At 51.6% G+C, this 20,621-nt stretch overlaps 7 protein-coding genes across 7 annotated transcripts; 4 read left to right on the plus strand and 3 right to left on the minus strand.

The window, feature by feature from the left end:
* Positions 1-4,947: 4,947 nt before the first annotated feature.
* N7477_003728 (uncharacterized protein) lies at positions 4,948-5,693 on the minus strand (the record flags this gene model as incomplete). Its single annotated transcript, XM_056965391.1, has 4 exons — positions 4,948-5,078; positions 5,127-5,305; positions 5,414-5,512; positions 5,569-5,693. 4 exons carry the CDS (start codon positions 5,691-5,693, stop codon positions 4,948-4,950), a joined length of 534 nt encoding a protein of 177 aa, XP_056825344.1.
* Positions 5,694-6,779: 1,086 nt separating this feature from the next.
* Positions 6,780-8,858, plus strand: N7477_003729 (uncharacterized protein; the record flags this gene model as incomplete). The annotated part of the gene is made up of 5 exons (XM_056965392.1): positions 6,780-6,999; positions 7,070-7,525; positions 7,891-7,931; positions 8,232-8,633; positions 8,691-8,858. 5 exons carry the CDS (start codon positions 6,780-6,782, stop codon positions 8,856-8,858), a joined length of 1,287 nt encoding a protein of 428 aa, XP_056825345.1.
* A 163-nt stretch (positions 8,859-9,021) lies between these two features.
* Positions 9,022-10,328, minus strand: N7477_003730 (mitochondrial 54S ribosomal protein mL38; the record flags this gene model as incomplete). Its single annotated transcript, XM_056965393.1, has 2 exons — positions 9,022-9,746; positions 9,803-10,328. The coding sequence occupies 2 exons, from the start codon at positions 10,326-10,328 to the stop codon at positions 9,022-9,024; spliced, it is 1,251 nt and encodes a 416-aa protein (XP_056825346.1).
* Positions 10,329-10,723: 395 nt separating this feature from the next.
* On the plus strand, positions 10,724-11,476 carry N7477_003731 (mitochondrial 54S ribosomal protein uL4m; the record flags this gene model as incomplete). Its single annotated transcript, XM_056965394.1, has 1 exon — positions 10,724-11,476. One exon carries the CDS (start codon positions 10,724-10,726, stop codon positions 11,474-11,476), a length of 753 nt encoding a protein of 250 aa, XP_056825347.1.
* A 482-nt stretch (positions 11,477-11,958) lies between these two features.
* On the plus strand, positions 11,959-13,499 carry N7477_003732 (mitochondrial 37S ribosomal protein mS47; the record flags this gene model as incomplete). Its single annotated transcript, XM_056965395.1, has 3 exons — positions 11,959-12,009; positions 12,064-12,225; positions 12,282-13,499. 3 exons carry the CDS (start codon positions 11,959-11,961, stop codon positions 13,497-13,499), a joined length of 1,431 nt encoding a protein of 476 aa, XP_056825348.1.
* Positions 13,500-13,849: 350 nt separating this feature from the next.
* On the plus strand, positions 13,850-18,010 carry N7477_003733 (uncharacterized protein; the record flags this gene model as incomplete). Its single annotated transcript, XM_056965396.1, has 11 exons — positions 13,850-14,201; positions 14,257-14,423; positions 14,479-14,518; positions 14,575-15,257; positions 15,312-15,548; positions 15,749-15,875; positions 15,942-15,963; positions 16,007-16,286; positions 16,357-16,963; positions 17,014-17,095; positions 17,239-18,010. The coding sequence occupies 11 exons, from the start codon at positions 13,850-13,852 to the stop codon at positions 18,008-18,010; spliced, it is 3,369 nt and encodes a 1,122-aa protein (XP_056825349.1).
* A 265-nt stretch (positions 18,011-18,275) lies between these two features.
* On the minus strand, positions 18,276-20,196 carry N7477_003734 (arylsulfatase; the record flags this gene model as incomplete). The annotated part of the gene is made up of 2 exons (XM_056965397.1): positions 18,276-19,977; positions 20,042-20,196. The coding sequence occupies 2 exons, from the start codon at positions 20,194-20,196 to the stop codon at positions 18,276-18,278; spliced, it is 1,857 nt and encodes a 618-aa protein (XP_056825350.1).
* Between the last annotated feature and the right edge of the window lie 425 nt (positions 20,197-20,621).

The raw sequence follows: 20,621 nt of genomic DNA on the forward strand, positions 1-20,621 counted from the left end.
GTATCACCTGAGCGTAGCTGCATTACCCGAGGAGGCATGGTACGGTGGACCTGTTTCATCGCAAGACCGGTCGTGTAGCGCCACCGAGCGTTCGTGTTTAACTGGCTTGGGGCGGGAAGTTCGGCAAGTCAACGTGGAGCTTCCATCATTTTACCTCAAAATGCTTTGGCTAGAGCATTCTGATTGACCGAATCTCCAATACTTTCCATTCTTATCTTTCATCTCTTTTGCATCTGAGAACCAGCTCTTCATTAGAGTTCGGCAAACAAGGCTTTGAATGTGACCAGTTCCTCCCCCCGGCGCCGTCACCCGACAGGACTGCAAATTACGATTCGCCTAGGTAAGAGGGTCATGTTCGGGACCAAGGTGCTTAACTGTTGCCAGTTCCCGGATGGCACTAGCGGGGAACTAAAGACGGGTGTTCAATAAGTGTGGCCCGCGTGGTCTGTGAACAGAATTCCAGAGTAAAAAAGTAAAAAAGAAAAAAGAAAAGAAAAAGGAAAAAGAAAAGCCAAATACAAACGAAAGTGGTCCCCGATTAGGAAAAGGGCGGTTGAGCCACCATTCACAACGTGGCCGGGCGGATCTGATCGTGCTTAGCGCTCTGCAAAAAAAGCCAGCCCTGCCTCGACCGGGTTCCTTGGAAGGGCCCGGCCCGCCGGAAGAACAGGAAGAACAGGAAGAACAGGTTTGACGGTCTATTAACGGTGCAATCATCCTCCGTAGTCGACCGGATGCTATATGGATCCCTTGTCTCCTCGTGAAAGGTACTTCGCCTAGAACAAAGGGGGCACCTCAAATGGGCCAGGCAGATCCCTCATCCACAATCCACCACATCATTACATCGATCCAAGGCCTCTTAGTCTGTATTCGGAACGCATTTACAGTGACCCACTTACTGCACTGCAGGGGCCACTCTGCAAAGTGAAAAATTGGAGACTGTGTCCTTCTCGCATTTCCAGAAGCTCAGGGGGGGCTACCGTACACGGAACACATATTTTGTAATAACACCAATTTTCCCTGCCATCAATGTGGATCTTCTGACGCTGAAAATTTTGCCGATCTCTGGAGTATGTGAGCACACCGGTTCTACTGTAATGTCACTGTACTCCATAGGTCTCTTGTCCTTCCCTGGGCGCATCTTGGCTCTTGGTATTACAAGCCAGAAGTTAGAAACTTTGTGATTCCGAACCTGGGAAAATCTCAGAGTCTAATACAAACAAATGACGATCCTGGACCGACATAGGATTCTACACAAGACATACTCAAGCAACCCTGCATAGTACGACGGTCACTCTCCGAAACCCGCGGGCCCAGATCGGGGGCGCATCAGCCCCCTTTGGTTGCGAGCCTCTTTTTGCGTTGGCGCCCACCCCACTCGACGCGAAGTTCTTGAACTCTGCCAACCCCGAGCTAGACGGAGCCGATCCAGCCTTCCCTAGTCTTCCAGACGTTTCACTCGGCCTTCCTGATTGCTTCGGGACCCAGCCCCATCAAGTGCAGCGGGAGCAACTGCGGGTCTTTCCAATTTGGCCTGCGTTAGCGACATGTCATCAACTTCTTACGGTGTAGCGTCGGCCTCGAATCCTGCGATTTGCGGTTGGCCCCCATGATAGGTCCTCGTCCCATGCCCGCGATGAGATAAACTCGAAGGTAAGATGGTGGGAGGGGCACACTACAGTAGTCTTTGCCTCGGTCAGATTCTCCCTAGTCGCTTGGAATGGCCCCCCTTCTTCCCCTTTGGTGCATTTGACTCGGACGATCTGAGGCAATCCATACAAGGATCCATATCCTCTCCGAGCGTCTTTGCGGCCCCCCCCCCCTTCCTCTCTACTCCCAACGGTGTACCGTAGGATGAGGCGCTTTCCCCCTTTCTTCGTAAAAATCTGGCTTTGAGCAACAAGTACAACGCACGCGGCAGAATTGAAAATCAACAGTGGATTGCAACCATGGAGCCTGCCGTTCCCCGGCTGCAACGGAACAAAAGTCTTCTGGTCTTTCACATTGGCATCATCGGTTCCCAGTCCAGGCCCTCTATCAGAGTGTGACACGACGCCCGGGTCTGATAGATACGTACACAACCAGTACCGCAGGCTGTAGGTGCTGATAAGACGCGAGGCAGCCTCAGTGTCGTCATAGTTCTCAGCTTAAAGCTAGGTATAGAGTTCCAAGTCTATCGGTTTCGGCCGTGCTCTGCGTCAGGCGCAGTCCGGGCTTCATGCAGGCGGCCATCTTCAGGAGTCGACTACCGAGTACCAGAGCCCTGCTGGGTCCGCCTGGGGCGTGACGCCACATAAGGTCCAGGTGCAAGTGGGTCGGGAAACGAGCAATTTCAGGCATGAAAAAGAGTCATACACACGACGCCTGGTGGCGGAGCGTAAGGAAGCACGTCAGAAGAGGGGGGGGGGGAAAAGGAAGCGGTCAGGAGGAGAATGAGGAGTACGAGGAGGATAAACAAGGAACATGGAGCCACCACCAATAGCATCACATCGAGCTCCCCCTCGCCAAAGCTGCATGCTGAGGCGCCAGCCTCTCACAGCGCTCAATCTACCTGCAACAGCGCTTCGGGCCCCCCAGGATTCTCTGTCTCCCGTTGCTTAACCGCTATTTTGGGGTTTTCTGGCCCATGCGCCAAAATTCCCGGTTTCCGTCCTGCAGGGGCCGATCCTTGGAAACCATACTGTGACAATCGGACGTACCATTCTCACAGCCTCCACTTGCCCAACCGTCCCCAAAAGGACGATCAGTGCAGCTGGAGGCAAGGGTATCTGCAGCGACGCAGTGAGATGGCACACTCTCCCGCAAGGCATCTGATAATCAGATCCTTGTCATGCGTGTGATGGAGAAACTTGAATGTCTAGCTTCGACACGGCGGAGTCCGGCACCGGGGCTGCTTACAGCTCAGCGCTTTTGAGTCAGCTGCGCAGGAGGATTCCAATAATTGAAGCCTATAGGCAGGATCCGAGATTGCCCAACAGTGACCAATAATGAAAACAAGCCCCGGATGTCTGTCCCAGTATTAGTGATTGGGTAGATCCCGAACCGCCTTCACCATTCACCATTCACCATTCACCATTCACCGTTCATCATTCACCGTTCGCCTTTCACGGCTCGAGGCTCAAGGTCCAAGGGCTCATGGCTCACGGGTCTACGGCACTGCGCCCGGCGACTCAGCTAAGACGTCCCACATCAAAACACGTACGCCCGGTGACAAACGCAAAAAGGAGTAGTGCATCAACCGCCTCGACCATTTACACCATGGGAACCCAACGGATCCCACGGAGATCGCCTTGCACACCCTCAAGTCAATCACAGCCGAGAACGCAAACGATCATCAATTCTGCAGCCAATTCCAAGGTGGAAACATCCTCCCGACTCTCTCCACGGCTCCACCCTGTTCATCACTTGCCCCTTTGCCAAAGCCCCAAGTCTAAAGTAGATAGTGTAATCCCTCCCCTACCGATCATCCCGTCGACTCCGTCGTCTCCGCTCCCTGAATTAGAGGTGAAGCCCCCTCGTGCCAATTTTGCCGACTCGTATACTTTGGGCCGCGATGGGGTCCTGAAGCCACGCCCGATCAAATTTTTTTCGCCTCTAGTCTTCCCTTGCGGTAGAACATTGGCAAAATTTGAAGTCTTTTTCGCCCCGCGATGCACTGCTGTTTCGGCCTCGCACTGTTAGGCGAGTAGTGCGTCCATAGTGCCTAGTCTATTGCGAGCCCGGCCGCATCGGGAAAATAGTCGATTTTTCCTTTAGCATTATCGGCCGATCGTTGGGTCATGTGCTTGTTCGAGGTTAGGCTTACGCTGGCTTTGGCTACGTAGGAAGTCTGTTCATATTCCATCTCTCTGGCAGAGTTTTACGTCGTGCTAGTTCCTTTTTTTAGTAAGGTGAAAGCGGATTTTGACGGGGATCGGGCTGTTGTTCTCGGAAATGTACATTGGCGGTCAACCATGGCTACAGCCATACCAAAGTTGACCCACCTCCGTGGTTACATGGTAGTCAAAATATCAGTCTTCTCCGACCTTCTGTGTAAGTGACATTTATTTCGTTTCGAAGGTAGAAGAAGGTGGTCTTAAAGAGACATCAGACTGATCTGCATTTTTACTCAATGAATAAAGCTCCAAAAATGAATATTTTTCTATTTCACCACGCTAGCAACTTGACTAATTCCCTTTTGCATACAATCAATCTATGGTAGCAGCTAGCACCCTAATTTCAAGCATGCAGTCAAAGCGGGAATTAGTAGACTGCGAAGCTAGTATCTGCGATCCACACCCTTTGCGCGCAGGTTCTAGCAAGGCAAGTGGGCGCCATATCCCAATTTCAGTCTTTCGCCGTACTGAATACAGGGTCTCTGCCGGCAAATATGGGGCCGTTGAAAAGTTCACGAAAACCTTCACCGCCGTACTTCTGATTCAGAAGCTGCAAACAGATTGCTGCTGCCTTTTCTTTTAGTCATAACTTTCAGGTCATAAGCTTCGGATGCTAGATGCGTGCCGTCGCGAGAAAAAGTGAGTGCACGGGCAATTACCTCGTAGCCTTCTCAGGCGATGAGAAGTTCTGTGCCGAAGACTTCACATAGCTTGACTGTTCCATTCACTTATGTTATTACTGCTGTTTCAATAAATAATGTACAAACCGAGATAGTTCACTGTGGACATGAAGCTCTCAAGGCGCCTTGCCCAGTTGGTTTCCAAGCCCGAGCGGTATGTTTCTCTGCAGCTGATACCATGGAGCTTAAAACAGAGGTTGCTACACTAGAATGACTCTAAGATCTCCAGACACTCGCTGGAGTAATGAAACAGGCTGAGCACGCGCGTGAGCTCACAAGCAAAGATGATAATGCAACATGAAATCAATTGATCGTAATACGCCTTTTGAAGTATTAAAGTCGTAGCTCACTGATGTAATGCGATGATCTATTGAACTAAACCCGCCATTCTTCTAGAAAATAACTCCGAGGCCCAGGCCTACCAGAGCCAGCCAGCTACCGGACGCGATTCCAGCAGCGGCCCCTGACTTGGCGGTTTCTTCGGTCTTATTCATTGTCCCAGTTGCGGTTGCGGTTGCGGTTGCTGTCGCTGTCGCTGTCGCTGTCCCATGAACTTGAGCTGCCGACTCACTCTCCCCGGGAACAGAGACATCTGCAGGCGTAACCGTGGTGGTTTGGGGGCCTGGGGTAGTCCAAGTCTGAGGCACATCCGTAATACCCTTGTCGTAGTGATTCGCGGTGGCGCAATCCTGTGCGCTCGCTAGCTGGGCAGAAAATGCATCCGGGACATTGGGACAATCGACGTAGCAGCTTTTTCGTCAAGTCAATATTCAGAATTCAAGAGTATGCGTATTGAGTTGAGGTTAGGGCCAAGCAACTCGAGGTGCATGAGTACAAATGAGTGACAGGTATACTCACTTGGCAATATTAGCCTGAGCGGAGCACTTGCAATCCCAATTATCGTCAGAACACTTTGCAAGTCCCCTTTTCATAGCTGCGACACATGTATCGACGATACTATCACTCGTCAGAAAAGAAATCATCATTTTGAGTTCCTGAAGTGCCTTCCTTACCTTTGGTCAGCGCAAAGCCCGTTGGCTACTGCACTTGAGGAGGGGGTAGGTGCTAGATCCTGAGCAACAACGAGACTGACCGATGCAGCGAGCAGTAAAGAAAGATTTGCTGGAATGAAGCGCATTTGGACGATAAAATAGGTCAGTGTGGAAGGACAATAGGAGGAAAAATGTGTAGAATATGCACTATGACACGCAAAAAGATCCAAGACTCAAAAAGAAGATTCATGTCGGATCAGAAGGAAAGAATATATGGCCATGATTTCCAACAATCAGAGCGTGAACGTTACATCTATCTAGAGATAAGAAGGGCACCCTGAAGGGTTCCAAGGTTCTAGTTCCCTTCTAGGTGAGTTGTGTCTATTCTGGGCAGCACAATAGCAAGAGAGAACTTGACAGGGAGTCACAAAGACACCCCAGGGCCCTACTCAGGGGTTCAGTACCCGGGTACCATAGGTGGCTTAGATTCGATCCAAGGTTGACCACGTTTATGATGAGTAAGTTGCCGAGGATTCCGGAAACGGACTATGATCGAGTCAACTATTTACTCGAGATCCATTGGGTCTTCCGGGCAATCATATTTTAAGATTCATATACCTCGTCCACACTTGCAATCGAATAAGAGACCATAGCCATATCTGTCTCTTCTCCGTATCAGCTCGCGGCCGTGAGCTAGAATTTGCGTAGAAGGCCAAGCACTGCTTCTAGATCTTCAGGCTCTCCGGGATCACATTCCAACCAGATGGGTTACATTCCTCGGTCGATTCCGCTGCATCAGTCAACCAATGACGGAGCTAGATGGCCGCTTCAGGAATGTGAGCTTCGACCTCGCTCTTATCTCTGATCAGGACATGATTCATGTCGGTGACCTGCATGGGAATAGTCCTGCCATCTCGAAACCTTGGGTCAATCCACTCTACGCTGATTATATTCGGCCCTAGACATAGTGCAAATGGCTGAACACCATATTTCTTATGGATAGACCTCGGCAGCAAGAAATCCTATAAATTGAACCATTCAAGAAAATGACCTGGACAAGACATGCATGAACAATCATAGTGACGTCAATATTATAGGTATAAGAACTCCAGAAACTTGAACTTATTGAGAGACTCAGCCTCAATCTCTCTCAATTGTCTCTTGTTTTTGAACTTTCAAACTTCGGACGAAGAGCACATATTGAAGTGAGTCACCGCCGCCAACATCTCGAAATGTCGCACTGCCCAGGTAACCCAGGCTCCGCCCAAGCTGGCGATATGCCAGGCAGTCCTCGTACGATGAAGAGTCGAGTCCTTGAAGCTGGCGCTTCGATGGTACAAGACTTCACACCGGTCAAGCAGATATGTGCTCATCTCAATGCGTATCATATCTATGCCAATGACCCAACTCGATGCGTCGAAGCCAACCACTATTGCACGCATCTGACAGAAGGTATGTAGAATACCCTTCAAGTGCTCACTGTGGAAGTTGACATACTCAATTGGTTGAATGATTCTGACAGATATCCGACAATGCCTGATCTATGATTCCCCTAAATCCAACGCTCGTCTGATCGGCGTCGAATACATGGTCTCGCCACGCATTTTTGCTACGCTTCCATCAGAAGAGCGCAAGCTATGGCATACGCATGAATTTGAAGTTAAAAGCGGTATGCTCATTATGCCCGCCCCTGCAGGCATGCCCAACGCGGCGTGGGAAGCTGCAGAGACAGCCGAGATGGCAGATATTGCCCCGATATATGGGAAGACATATCATTTCTGGCAGGTCGATCGTGGAGATCCAGTACCTATGGGTCCACCGCAGTTAATGGGTAGCTTTACGACACCGGACAGTGTGAAGCTTGCTCACCCAGACGGTTTGGATGGTCTGCTTAAAGATCGGAATGAGAGGTTTGGGGTCGATCATCGTGAAAAAGCGAAGAAACGAGAGGATATCTCACCCGTTGATAAACATCCTGGTAAGTCTCTGCACTACATAAATCAGTGCAGAATGAAGCTGACCTTACGTGCTTCAATATTGACAGACGCCGATGATCAGGTTGCCTAAACCGTAAGATGTTTGCTAGACCGCGATGGAATGAGGGACAATTTATGAATGTTCAAACATCTTTCAATTGCAGATATATATTCATGAGTACGGAATTTATCCCCACTGTACCAGCCTCAAAATCTCAGTCCCATAATGAAATGAGGTCAAGATCGAGTCTGGACGGAGGACCAGCCTGGGAGAAGGCCCAGACTGGCATGATTAATATTGCTTCACTGTCCACACTTGCTCGTCCTGGTGTTTAATTTCGGCGACGGCAAGCTCTAGCAATTTTAGAAGCGGTTGTTCCCAGCAGTTATGGACTGCAAGGAGGGGTAGTAAGTATAATATACACCAATTGGTAGGCAGAGTTTCAGGCCGCGGAGACACCAAGTTTGCAATGAAAGACTGCTGATGCTGCTTGACCTCGCACCCACACATTAATGGGCAGCTTAGCCGACCAGCAGTATCATTGCGATACAATTGGAGTCACGCAGGTTTTGCGTCTTTGCCTCAAAAGAAGAGGTTGTTGACTTGTCTGTACATTATGAAGGAGGGAAAGAGCCGAGAGGAATTTGGAAAATTCAGACTGCTTATAAACGGGCCGCGGATCACATGACATTCACGATAATCGATAGCAACAAGTCTCTCGGAGCTCGGAGCATGCGCTCGAGGAACTCTTCATGGACCGTCTTTTACGATCAACGCTGAGGCTTCAGCGGGGTACTATTGCGCGGTACGCCCTCAATGGCACAGGCTTGTTCTGCGCCATTTCTTTGTTCTGGGAGCACGTCGTGACCGTGCAGCTCAGCGAGGGTCCTTCGATGTATCCGACCTTCAATCCTCGGGGCGACTGGCTCGTCATCTCGCGACTGCACACCAATGGCAAAGGGATCAAAGTTGGCGATGTAGTGCGCTTCAATCATCCGACGTTCCTCGGCACACACGCAGCTAAGCGGGTTGTGGGAATGCCTGGGGACTTCGTCTGTCGTGACCAAGCTTTTAGTGAGGAAGCTGGGAAACAAATGGATATGATCCGGGTATGTACCTCTCTTGAGAACTCTTTGTTGAACGCAATTTGCTCATACTGCAACTAGGTTCCTGAGGGTCATGTATTCCTTGTCGGAGACAACCTTCCCTGGTCAAGAGATTCGCGACAATTCGGCCCGGTGCCTCTGGGACTGATCAATGGCAAAGTCGTTGCAAGACTCTGGCCGAAGTTGGAATGGGTGGAGAATACTCTGCGACCCGCGCAATTGGACTAACGCTGTCGCGACTGATTCGGGAATTTGGCGATCATACGAGCATCTATACGGAGTTTGGGAGACTTGGACACTGAAAGAAATTTGGTCTACTGTGCATATTCATACATATTCAATTGTACAATACAAATCTTGACTCGAAGGACGCCTGGGAGACTGAATGTGTCTACCGGAAGGAAGAAGGGTTTCTCCGCTTGTAAGGGAGAGGCTCGACCTTCTTCCGGCGCAACTCGACGTCGGCTTCGTTGAATCCGATCTGCTTCATTACCTCCAAAGTAGTGTCGTCCCACTGGGTACGGAACAGGTGCGCACCAATGGCCTTGAGGTGATAGCGGGCCTGGAGGGTGCGGAGAAGAGTGTTGTCCCGGTCGGTCTCCTTGGCCTTAACGGCCGCGAAGTCAAGCGGCTGGGAGTCCTTCTGCTCCATAATGAACAAGGAGAGACGGTGGTAAGGGCTACCCTTCTGGGCAACAGGGGGAAGCCAGGGGAGGACAACCTGAGACTCTTCGGAAAGCTTTGAGAGATCGACCTTAGTGTTGACGGCCGAGATGGGCACGTTGACGGCAAGGTAGTGTGTCTTATAATCGAAGCTGTCCGTCTCAACATTAGGAACATCAGAGTCGACGACCGCGATGGTGACTAGCTTCTCTCCACGCTCGAAAAGCTGCACATCCAACTTAGGTGCGCTAATGCTGTTCTTCGCCTCAACGAAATCTCCAGGTTGGACTTGGCGATAGTTAAAGTACAGCTTGGTATCGACCGTAGGTTCGCAATGGGGCAAGACGTCAGGAACAACCTTCATCTGTGTAATACGCTGCACCAGAATCTTGCGGCGATACTCGCGCCACTTGCGGTCGGCCAGGAAGCGGTAGATAGGCTTGCTCATATCGCCTATCAGAGATGTCAGCATCAATCTTCCATTTTGTGCATTGGAAGATGGAACATACCTTGACCATCTTCAAATTTGCGCTTGACCAACGGATCATTGATGTCGGCATGAATCTTGAGCTGCTCCAAATGCTGTTGCATCGCGTGCACGCGGGACTTCTTCGAGTTCTCGCCTCCAGCCTCTTCAGGAGACAAAGCCTCCACTCTTGCAATTCTTTGCCTCATCTTCTCGATCTCTTCCAATTTCTCTGCACGATCGGCAAGCAGAATTTGTCGCGCTTCCTGGAAACATTGGTAGGGCAATTGCTCGAAGGGGAGGTTGGCAGAACCCTGCAGCGCAGCACGGCGACGACGAGATCCGACGGGGGTGGTTCCCTGTCGCATCAAACGTCTCTCCAACCGGGGACTTGAGACGAGTTCCGGATCCGGAGACTTGTAGAATGGTTGGCTGTCTGGTTGAGCCTCTCCGACGGCTGCCGTGGAGTGGAAGCCGCGTGCAGAGAGTTGAATGGCCGGCAGGCCTCTAGTATATGTGTTGCGAAGGCATTGAAGCAGCGGCTTAGATGCCCGCTCGCAATGAGCCATGTTGAAGACTTTCCGGGGGTTTGAGATGGGGTTGAGTGTCCAAGGTGATCTTGTTGTCCTCGGGGGAACTTTTTCTGCTCCAAGCCAAGACTTTTGCTAGCGCCCACCGCCTCCCCGGAATCAACTTTTGCTCTTCCCATCTCAACGCCAGCACATCATATCAGAAGCACTCGACAAACGCATTGAAGTGCTTTTTTAAAAATGCCTGGAAGTGAGACTCTCCGGGCGCTGAGACTGCTGTCACGCAGCTCTGGCGGACTTCTGTCGGGGTCACAAAAAGTCACGGTACGAACCTTTCATCTGCTCGGGGACGATTCATTTCTGAAGTCAACTACATCGACGCAATCACTGAACGCTTTTTCCTTTGGCTGTAGCAACGATGTATCTCACGCTCCATGGCCACCGAGGCTCAGGTCATCAACTCCTCCCCAGATATCACGCGAGCGGCGCCCGCACCCTGGGATGCCCCAGTCACAGTCATGACCTACAACTTCCCTACGATGGAACCTGCTCGGTTCGTGGAATACTCGCCAAAACACCTTTCAATGCCTCTGCGAAGAGACCTCCTCCACCGCGCAATTGTATACGAGGGTGATAACACCCGACAGGGAACCGCCAGCACGAAGTGGAGGGATGATGTGCACGGTAGCCACCGGAAGCTTTATGCGCAGAAGGGATCCGGCCGTGCTCGTGCCGGTGACAAGCAGTCTCCGGTTCGAAGGGGTGGTGGTGTTGCTCACGGTCCTCATCCTCGCGATTTCTCGACCGATTTGCCTAAGAAGATCTACGATCAAGCTTGGCGCATTGCCCTCAGCTACCGCTACCAGCGCGGTGAGCTGATCGTCATCGATAATAAGATCTCGCTTCCCTCTGGCTCGACACCCTATATGCTCGAGTCCATCTTCCGCCAAAACGGATGGGATACCAAGAAGGGCCGGTCGACACTCATCACGGAGCAGGTGGACGAGGAGTTGTTTGACAAGGTGGAGAAGATGGAGCGTTACGCGTCAATCATGGACCGCAGCGACGTGGATGTGAAGAACCTGCTCGAGACCCAGAGGTTGATTATCGAACGGGTTGCGCTGGACCGGATTCTGAGCCAACACTCGCGGGATCTGAAGAGCCGACCTGCGAAGGCGACTTACTAAACGGACTCAAATTTGAAGTCCCTGGGTGTATTGTGCATTGATATCTCTTTCTTCGTTGTATTCTGGCCATCTGTACAAATAGAACATGATCTACCTTCGACCTCTGATATGTCTGGTTTACAGGCACGCTAGATGTAGAATACCTGACAGCTTTGGGAAAAGTCCGATCGCGTAATAGTCATGAATGTTTACATGTATATTATGACTTTTTATACGTAAATGCTAGCCGATGACATAGCAACGTGTCTGCTTCGAAGACATGGTTATCGTCGGGCGGAGAAGCTGCGGCGGTGGCCTCGGACCGGAGAAAATCTAGAAAACTTCCCGAGGTCGACGGTTAAGCGGAGAAGAACATCTGATTGTCCTTTCTAATCCTGTTTCCCCTCATTCTTTTCTCTCCACCTGTCTTCATGTTGCTCCGGCACTCATTTTCACGGTTACCATCGCCGCCGAGCTGGATCTCGCGGTTCCCTTCAGCCGCCATGCCTCTGCGCGCCAAAGTGACTAACCCTGCCTTTCGTGCAACTGCTTCAGTATGACACCATTGAAGATGGATCAAGTTTGGGAAATCTGCTTACCTTCATTAGATGTCGACCTCTCCCGAAACTTCCAAGGAGCTCCCCGGCGACGAGCCTGATGACGTCCTTTTCAACTCCATCTACGGTCTTCGTAGCGTTGAGCTCAACCGTCCTAAGAAGCTGAACTCACTCAATGGCTCGATGGCACGCAAGATTCTCCCCCGTTTGAAGGTCAGTATACGCGAGACGCGCGGAGAAAGCAGGATACTAAAGGATTGGTGAAACAGGAATGGGAAAAATCGCATCTCGCAAACATCGTTCTCATCTCTGGCGCCGGCGAGAAAGCTCTTTGCGCAGGAGGTGATGTCGCAGCTCTGGCACTCCAGAACGAGAAGGGCGAGGACGGACAGCGTGCATCGACAGATTTCTTTGGACTCGAATACCGCCTCGACCACCTGATCGCAACATACTCGAAGCCCGTTATTTCCTTCATGGACGGAATCACCATGGGTGGCGGCGTCGGCCTCAGCATGCACGCTCCTTTCCGCATTGCGACCGAGAAGACCGTTTTCGCCATGCCCGAGACTACAATCGGATTCTTTCCCGACGTTGGTGGCTCGTTCTTCCTTCCTCGACTGGATGGCGAGGTTGGCACATACCTGGCTTTGACCTCAGAGCGTCTGAACGGTGTCCAGGCCCTGTACACTGGTATTGCTACACACTTCCTGCATTCAAGTGTTCTCGCCAGCGTTACCCAACGTCTTTCCGAGTTGGTGTTCCCTGACGATGTTGGTCTTCCCGAGCGCCTCGATACCGTGAACAAGACTATGGCCGAGTTCTCGCTTGGTCTGCCTTCTCTTAATGAGGAGCCTATCTTGTTGGCAGGTGAACTTCGCAACGTCATTGACCGCTGCTTCAAGTACAACACCGTTGAGGAGATCTTCCAGGCTCTTGAGGCCGAGGCCCAGAACCAGGAGTCCACCCAGCAGGAATGGGCTAAGAAGACCCTAGAGACTCTTTCCGTCCGCTCTCCTACCTCGCTCAAGGTCACTCTCCGCCAGTTGCGTCTCGGCAAGAAGTGGAGCATCTCAGAGACCTTCCAGCGTGAGCACGAAGTTGCCGCCAACTTCATGCGCCACCCCGATTTCGTGGAGGGTGTCAAGGCCCGTCTGATGTCCAAACCTCCTCGCCAGGCCGAGTGGCAGCCCGCCACTCTGGCCGAGGTCACCCAGGAGACCGTCGACCGCTTCTTCACGATTCCCGAAGGCGAAACCCGCTTGCCTCTGGAGAATAAGAAGGACTACAACCGCTACCCACACGAGCGTTTCTCTCTCCCTTCGGAGGCCGAGATTGAGAAATATGTGCGCAACGGTGCCGAGTCCAGCAAGCAGGTTCTAAAGTACTTCGTCCACCGGTCCAACCAGAAGGAGGGTGTCGAGGAGAAGGTTTCTGAGGTTTTGAGCCGACGGACAAAAACTGATGATACAGGCTACAAGTGGGTATAAAGAGTGAGCTTTTTAGCACGATGCATGTAATTTTTATTGTCCCGATGGCAATTTGCTGTCCGTATGTACTAGAATTCACCCCCGGATTTGGATTACCTCAATCGTCTTCCATACAGCTTTATTTAGGCTGGCCTTAGATCGTACAGTAGAAGTAATTGGTACATCTGCCGCTGGAAAAGTGGAATCAATACTTCAGGTACCTGTTCGGTCAGCCCACCCGCGCCTCTGCGCACCCGCACTTGCCGACCGATTTTTAGCTTCAACTTTCCGCGGCTCTTTGGTTAAATCTGCGTCACGTCGACCTTGCAACCTTGCAATGATAGTGAGAGACAAGTAGCTGAAAGAGCAATATGTATGCTGAGGAGAGGCTCTCGGGGCCAAGTCGGATACCCGAGAACGACTCTCACCAGTCCGAACCACCCTTGTCCTCTGCAGACGATGCCGCACTCGTACCTGACGGCTCAGCCACAGGATCTCGATCTGTATTAATGCGACTGTATATTTCGCATACTCTCTCAGCATGGAACTCCCGGATGTTCGAATTCGGCGCGGTGCTCTTTCTGGCGTCTATCTTTCCCGGCACCCTGCTTTACGCGTCGATATATGCCCTCGTTCGGGCTCTATCGGCTGTTGCGCTATCATCTTGGCTTGGTGCACGAGTGGACAGTCTTGATCGCCTAGTAGCCGTGAGACATTCAATTGGTATGTGCTAGGGTGTGGACAAGGACAAGAGAAACTGCTAATTAACCGATTACAGTATGGCAGAGAGTCCCCGTTGCGGCGTCTTGCTTGTGCTTTGTCGTTCTTCTGAGATGTACGGACTCATGGATCACTACGTCTCTTTTATTTGTTGTGGTTGGCTTTCTGGCCTGTCTAGAGAAGTTGGCTTCCACAGCTAACACTGTGGCCGTGGAGAGAGATTGGGTATGTGGGCACAGCACGACGGTATCGGGTTTTGCTAATGTCAACACACCACTAGGCTATAGTCATTTCTGAGAGTATTAATGAGCCTCGGCAAGGTGAGACTAGTTGAAAAAACCACATATTCCACTTCTTCTAATGGCAACGACTACAGACCTCAATGCATCGATGAGGCGAATCGATCTCTTTTGCAAGTTACTTGGACCTCTGTTCATCTCATTTGTCCAAAGCTACTCTACTCAAGTCGCCATTTGGACAATCTTTGGTCTGAACATGGCATCAGTCCTGATCGAGTATTTTGCCATTGCCCAGGTTTATCAATCAGTCCCCGCCTTGAAGAGGGCCACGCCCGTGCTCCGCGGAGATGACACTGACGAAGCCACGAGGGATCACTCCCAGCAACGTCAAAGCATTTTAAATCACTTGCGAAAGGTATCTGAGCCATGTTTCGAGTATATCGGAAGTCCTGTGTTCCTCGCGTCGTTCGCATTAAGCCTGCTTTACCTTACAGTGCTCTCTTTTGGCGCTACAATGGTCACATACCTTCTCGAAAGCGGATTCAGTTCGCTGGAGGTCAGTTTCATGCGTATTGGATCTGTGGCAGCCGAGCTATCGGGTACTTGGACTGCGCCACTGATTATGAACAAGATTGGACCCATCCGATCTGGACTGTGGTTCCTGAACTGGCAGCTTTGCTGTGTCGCTGGCGTGACAGCTACCTTTCTGATTTGGGACTCGAGCTTCAAATTAGTTGCAGGCAGCTTGGTTGTAGGCGTCGCTTTGAGCCGAATTGGTCTTTGGGGCTTTGATTTGTCGGTACAGTTTCTGGTGCAGGATGTAAGTCATTCATTTCTTCGCGTATCTGAACCAAGACTGACGTGCGATCTACAGAATGTCCCGGAACATGCTCGGGCACGTTTTTCTGCCACTGAGATGGCACTGCAGAATATCTTTGAGATGCTCTCTTTTGCGTCTACTATAGTCTTTCATCTGCCGAGCCAATTCCAGTATCCAGTGATGATTAGCAACGGAGCAGTTGCGCTGGCTGCCATATGCTTCGCAGCGTATGTGCGCAAAGAACGTGGTCATCTTTTGCACAGATCCAAGTGCTTAGGAGGCGACAAGGTGGTATACCGACGGGTTGAGTCGGCAGCGTAAGGTACATGAGCGTACCTGAATGGTTCCTGACTCGATTTAGGAGCCCCAAGTATTGTATATAGTTGGCAGCATTGGATTCAGAGGGCCAGAAGGACAATCAATAAGGTACTTTTTTTTGACAGACGAAGTGCCGCATTCGACCATATTCGACCATATAAATCGTGTGAAAGCCGAGCCCCGAGCTCTCCACTATCCGCAAGTCGTGGTTCGCAATTGCGGGGAAGGCGAGCCACGCACACGTCGAGAAGTCACTGTCGACTATGCCCCACGCCCCCAGGGCCGAGTTCGATCATGGAGGTATCTGAAGACCGATCACTCAGTACATTGTACCTGCCCAGACTAACGCATGCGCTGCGCTCATAGGTGCCCAAAGCCCGGGGAGCAGGTCGGTCAGGCCCCCGTCGCCGGACGGGCTGCTTGACATGCAGAGCTCGTAAAGTGCGCTGCGACGAGACCAAACCAAGCTGCGCCAACTGCGATCGACTGCGTTTGCGATGCGTCTACAAACCGCCCATTGCGCTGGGTTCCTGGGCTTCGTCTCATCGCTCTGTTGAGTCGCCTGCAACGCTTGCGCATCGTATGACACAGACGGCTCCCACGCCTGCCTTGGGCCCTGCTACGGCGGCGTCTGCAGTCGCGGCTGCGTCGCAGCGCTCGCCGGATCTGAACTTCTTCGGAACTGTGCTTCGCTCGGACAACCAACACCGGGTCATTCCCGCACCTACATCGTCGATACGACGATCGCTCGGCGACACAGAGTCATACCCGACCGAACTAGGGGGGCCCATTTGATATGCTTGGGTTTATGGGAGGGATTACATCGGAGTTGGAGCAGAAACATCTCGACTTGACAAGCGGGTTGTCGGCGTTCACGACCACGCCGTCCACACAGTCACTATCTGCAAGCATGACTACGAGTGTCACGGATGATGGGCAGATTACTGCTGAAACACGCACGCCTCTCAGTCCTGACGGTACATCGTCGCTAGCGGACGGAATGTCGATTGGGAGCACTTCGGACGCTGCCACTACACGTGGGAGTTGGTCCGACCCCGGTAGTATTACATATGAAGAGCAGTTGCTTCAGCATTTTCTAGCCATGGACCCTCCGGCGGCTATCTTTGGACCTGTTTCGATGGAATGGAAGTACGTACGGCCTTCCGTGCTGGTCCATGCACAAGACTTTAGTCCCCTGCTGAATGCGTTGCAATGCTATTCAGATGTTCATAAAGCTCTGTTGGAGGGAAAGCGCTGGCGCTGGGCTCCCACATATTACCGAGTTGCTAGTTCTGAAATGCAGGCTTGCTTACTTGGAGATGTGAATGACTCGACTCTGGTCAAGGCCTTTGCGACTGTGTTTTTCCTGATGTTATCCGAGGTAAGGTGTGGGTTTCTCCGTCTCGAAGTGCTGTCAGCTCACAAGCTTTCGATCTAGCTCTCCTCTTCTCCCGAGTTGTTTTCGCCAAGCACATCCTTTCTCCATTCATCATATCTTCTATTACAACGGTTCAACGATCGTACGCGACATTGGACGGGACTTGGAAATCTACTAGTGTCATGGATATCCCTTCTCGATGTCAAAGCATTGATCGCAGGCCGTGAAGGTGACCCTTTACCTGAACTTGGCAATTTGTCGGGCAATAAATCATCGACCACTCAGCCTTCCGAGACCAAACCCCCCCCAATCGTCTCGAATACCTTTGACCGATGATGATAAGACCGAAGACCTATTCCGCAGCCCCAGCTATCTGATCCACGAGGCGATCGTGGGCCCAGCTTTCCGTTTCTTTGTGCAGGCACAACAAGTCGTACGACGAATAGTCTGCATAGATCTACACCATCGCAGTCGTGGCACACTTAGCGATGAGTTCGAAGTCCTCCAAATAGCCCATAAAGTTGGTGCAGATCTCGAAGCACTATGGCATCAACGGCCATCTGTGATTGATGTATATGAACAACCAGAAGCATTGACCGACACGCTCTGCGCTCCCATGGCCCGCGAAGTATGCCGCACATTCAGGCAATACGTGGTCAACTTTCTCGCAAATTTTATCTACTTGCATCGAGTTGCATTTGCCATTTACCCCCGTACAGATCGCGTCAACGGTGCCGTCGATCAGATCATCCACCTAGCCACCGTCGAGTCTGCAGAAGCAGGTACTATTCATCTTCCCGTTAGCTTCCTATGGCCTTTATTCGTTGCCGGTCTAGAAGGCTCACCTGAGCAACGCCAGTGGATTGTACAAGAAATGCAGCGCATGGCGGCTACCGAAGACACTGAACCCTCTGCCTCGATGACTCGTCACCCAGCTGCGGATAAGGTCATGATATTGTTAGAGGAAATGACACGCCGACAGGATGCCTCGCGCACATGGGCAGACTCACGATTTGTGCGGCGAGAGCTCTTCCCAGACTTTTTCGTCATGATATAGCTTTTGATCGTTAGAGAATCTTATACTATCCATGTGCAGTATTAATGCAGAGACGTTCGATCTGAATTCCAGGGCCGCAAGCTATAATGCATGTAGCTAGCGAACGCAGGCTTACTTGGAAGATCAAAGCGAATCATGAGTACAGTTAGAACAGTACGGAGAAGAAAGTCAAGTTCTATTTTCTCATGATATCATAAATCATGCCAGGTATCAATACACCAACCACAATATCAACGACCTGGGCCAGCGTCCCAGCCTTGGAATCCTAGAAAGGCCTCTCAGTACGCTGGAAGCGCGGTGGCTCGCGTGTGAACTTCTCAGGCGTATCTCTTGCCCCATCCTTCCAGTAATCAAACTCCATCCAGGCATTCTCGGGCATTTGGGCCTCGGTAGCTTCCAAGAAATCACCGAGATCAGGACACAGAGGTATAACGCCAGTCTCAAGAACGTACTGATCCCAAAGCTTGAGAAGTCTCTTGAGATGCTCAGGATGGGCATCAGCAAGATCGTGCACTTCGCCAGGGTCCTTGACAAGGTTGTACAATTGCCACTTCTCGGGGCCTTTGGGCTTGGGAATGAAGACGATCTTCCAGTCACCACAGCGAAGTGCGGCTCGGCCGCAGGTCTCCCAGCCTTGGATGAAGTCCTTCGGATGGATGCGCTCCGCTTCGCCGGTGGCCCACGGGTGGAAGCTGACACCACGCATGGAAACGACTTCGCGGCCTTGGTAATTTGGCGCTGGATGCTTGACGCCAGCCATGTCTAAGATGGAAGGTGCAAGGTCCATGACGGTCGAGAATTGGTCGGTAATGCCGCCGGCAGCGGCAGTTGCGTCGCCGGGCTGGATATTCATGTTCTTAGGGAAGCGACAGGTGAATGGGACGCGGACGCCACCTTCAGTGGTGTAGGCTTTGTACAGACGCGAGGGAGCGGTGGCGGCCTGCGCCCAGCGCGGACCATACCAGATGAAAGAGTTGCCGGCGCCGAGGTTCTCGAGACTGTTGTCATAGTACTTTTGCAGATGCGGCATCACACCGTTCTGCACCATGGGGTAGGCCTCATAAGCGGCGCCCTCGGCACCGTTGTCGGACATGAAACAGACAAACGTGTTGTCCAGCTCGTCAATTGATCGCAGGTAATCAACCACCTTACCGACGTTGGTATCAATACACTCGACCATTCCGGCGAAAACCTCCATGGCTGTGGTGGACTTCTTCTTCTCCTCAGATGTGAACTCGTTCCAGGACTTGACCTCTTCGGCGTTCACCTCGTGAGGCTCGACGTCCTCGCTGATCATACCCAGTTCCTTCAGGCGCTGCAGACGTTTTTCACGCAGAACATCGGGACCTTCGTCGTAAACACCACGGTAGTGATCGATGTATTCCTTAGGTGCCTGAAGAGGCCAGTGGGGCGCCGTAAAGGGCAAGTATGCAAAGAAAGGGCGGTCTCCTTTACCATCAGGACCTTCGCTACCACCGCTTTCCTTCCATTCTTTCAGGTAATCAACCATTTTATCGCCATATCCATCAGACGAGTACCAACCCTCGGGGAGCTTGCGTACATATTCGCCATCTTCCATATGTAGAGCAATATATGAAGCCTCAATGAAGGTAGGAATCTGGTCCTTGTCACGCAGCTCCGGCTCGTAAGCATAGTGGTTTGAGCAGGCGGGCAAGTGGGCGAACGATCGCACAAACCCACGCTTGTGAGGTGATCGCTCCGGTGTCAATCCCAAGTGCCATTTACCCGACATCACTGTGTGATAGCCTGCATCACGCAGCACCTCGGGCAGAGCTACTACGCGCTCATTCAGGTATCCCTCGTAGCCAGGCATACCACGCTGGGGAGCTGTACTCATAGCGGAGCCCTTGGGACCGTTCTGGCCGGAGATATTGGTCCATTCAATCAGGTTACCCAGACCGGCGATGTGATGGTCTGTACCGGTCATAATCATGGCGCGGGTCGGTCTAGTTTTGGAGTTGGACGATTAACTTTGTGATTTCAAGTCCCGTTTCATTCAACGTAACTTACGAGCATGCCGCCGCAGCGTGGAAATCTGTGAATCGTAAACCCTCCTTCGCAATGTTGTCAATGTTGGGCGTGCGAATCTCGCCGCCGAAGCAGCCCACGTCGGAGAAACCAAGGTCATCGGCGACGATGACAAGGAAATTAGGACGTTTGGCCATGATCAACACGGGCAAAGAATTGACACTGATTGAGAAAAGAGAATGAACAAGGGAATTCAAGGAGGGGTAACTGCACGCGAGTCTTATATCCCCGCCGACCAACATCGGAGTTACTCCCGATCTCTATAGCTAAGGCACCTCCATATCGTGCTCTGTTGGCATGAATCGCTAGTCGGCTGTCGGCTACAGATTGGCCAGGAAGCAGTTGAGTACATTCCTGAGTGGATAACGAGAAGGCGCCAACACGCGCCATGTGGATTCAATCGGTCATGTAATCGGCTGTAATATTACATGCGGGGAAGCTATCGCAACGTGTGTTGAGTGCCGGTATTGTCGTTCCACTATGTAAAGACCTCAGCTGATTCGCGGGAGCCCTGGATTCCATGCTGGGAAAAAAGGCCACGATCATCTTCGTGAGTCCAAAG

Source organism: Penicillium maclennaniae, assembly GCF_028827695.1.
Source record: "Penicillium maclennaniae strain IBT 15551 chromosome Unknown utg000003l:1.0-5670915.0:1.0-5674809.0, whole genome shotgun sequence".
In the NCBI taxonomy this organism is placed as follows: Eukaryota; Fungi; Ascomycota; class Eurotiomycetes; order Eurotiales; family Aspergillaceae; genus Penicillium; species Penicillium maclennaniae.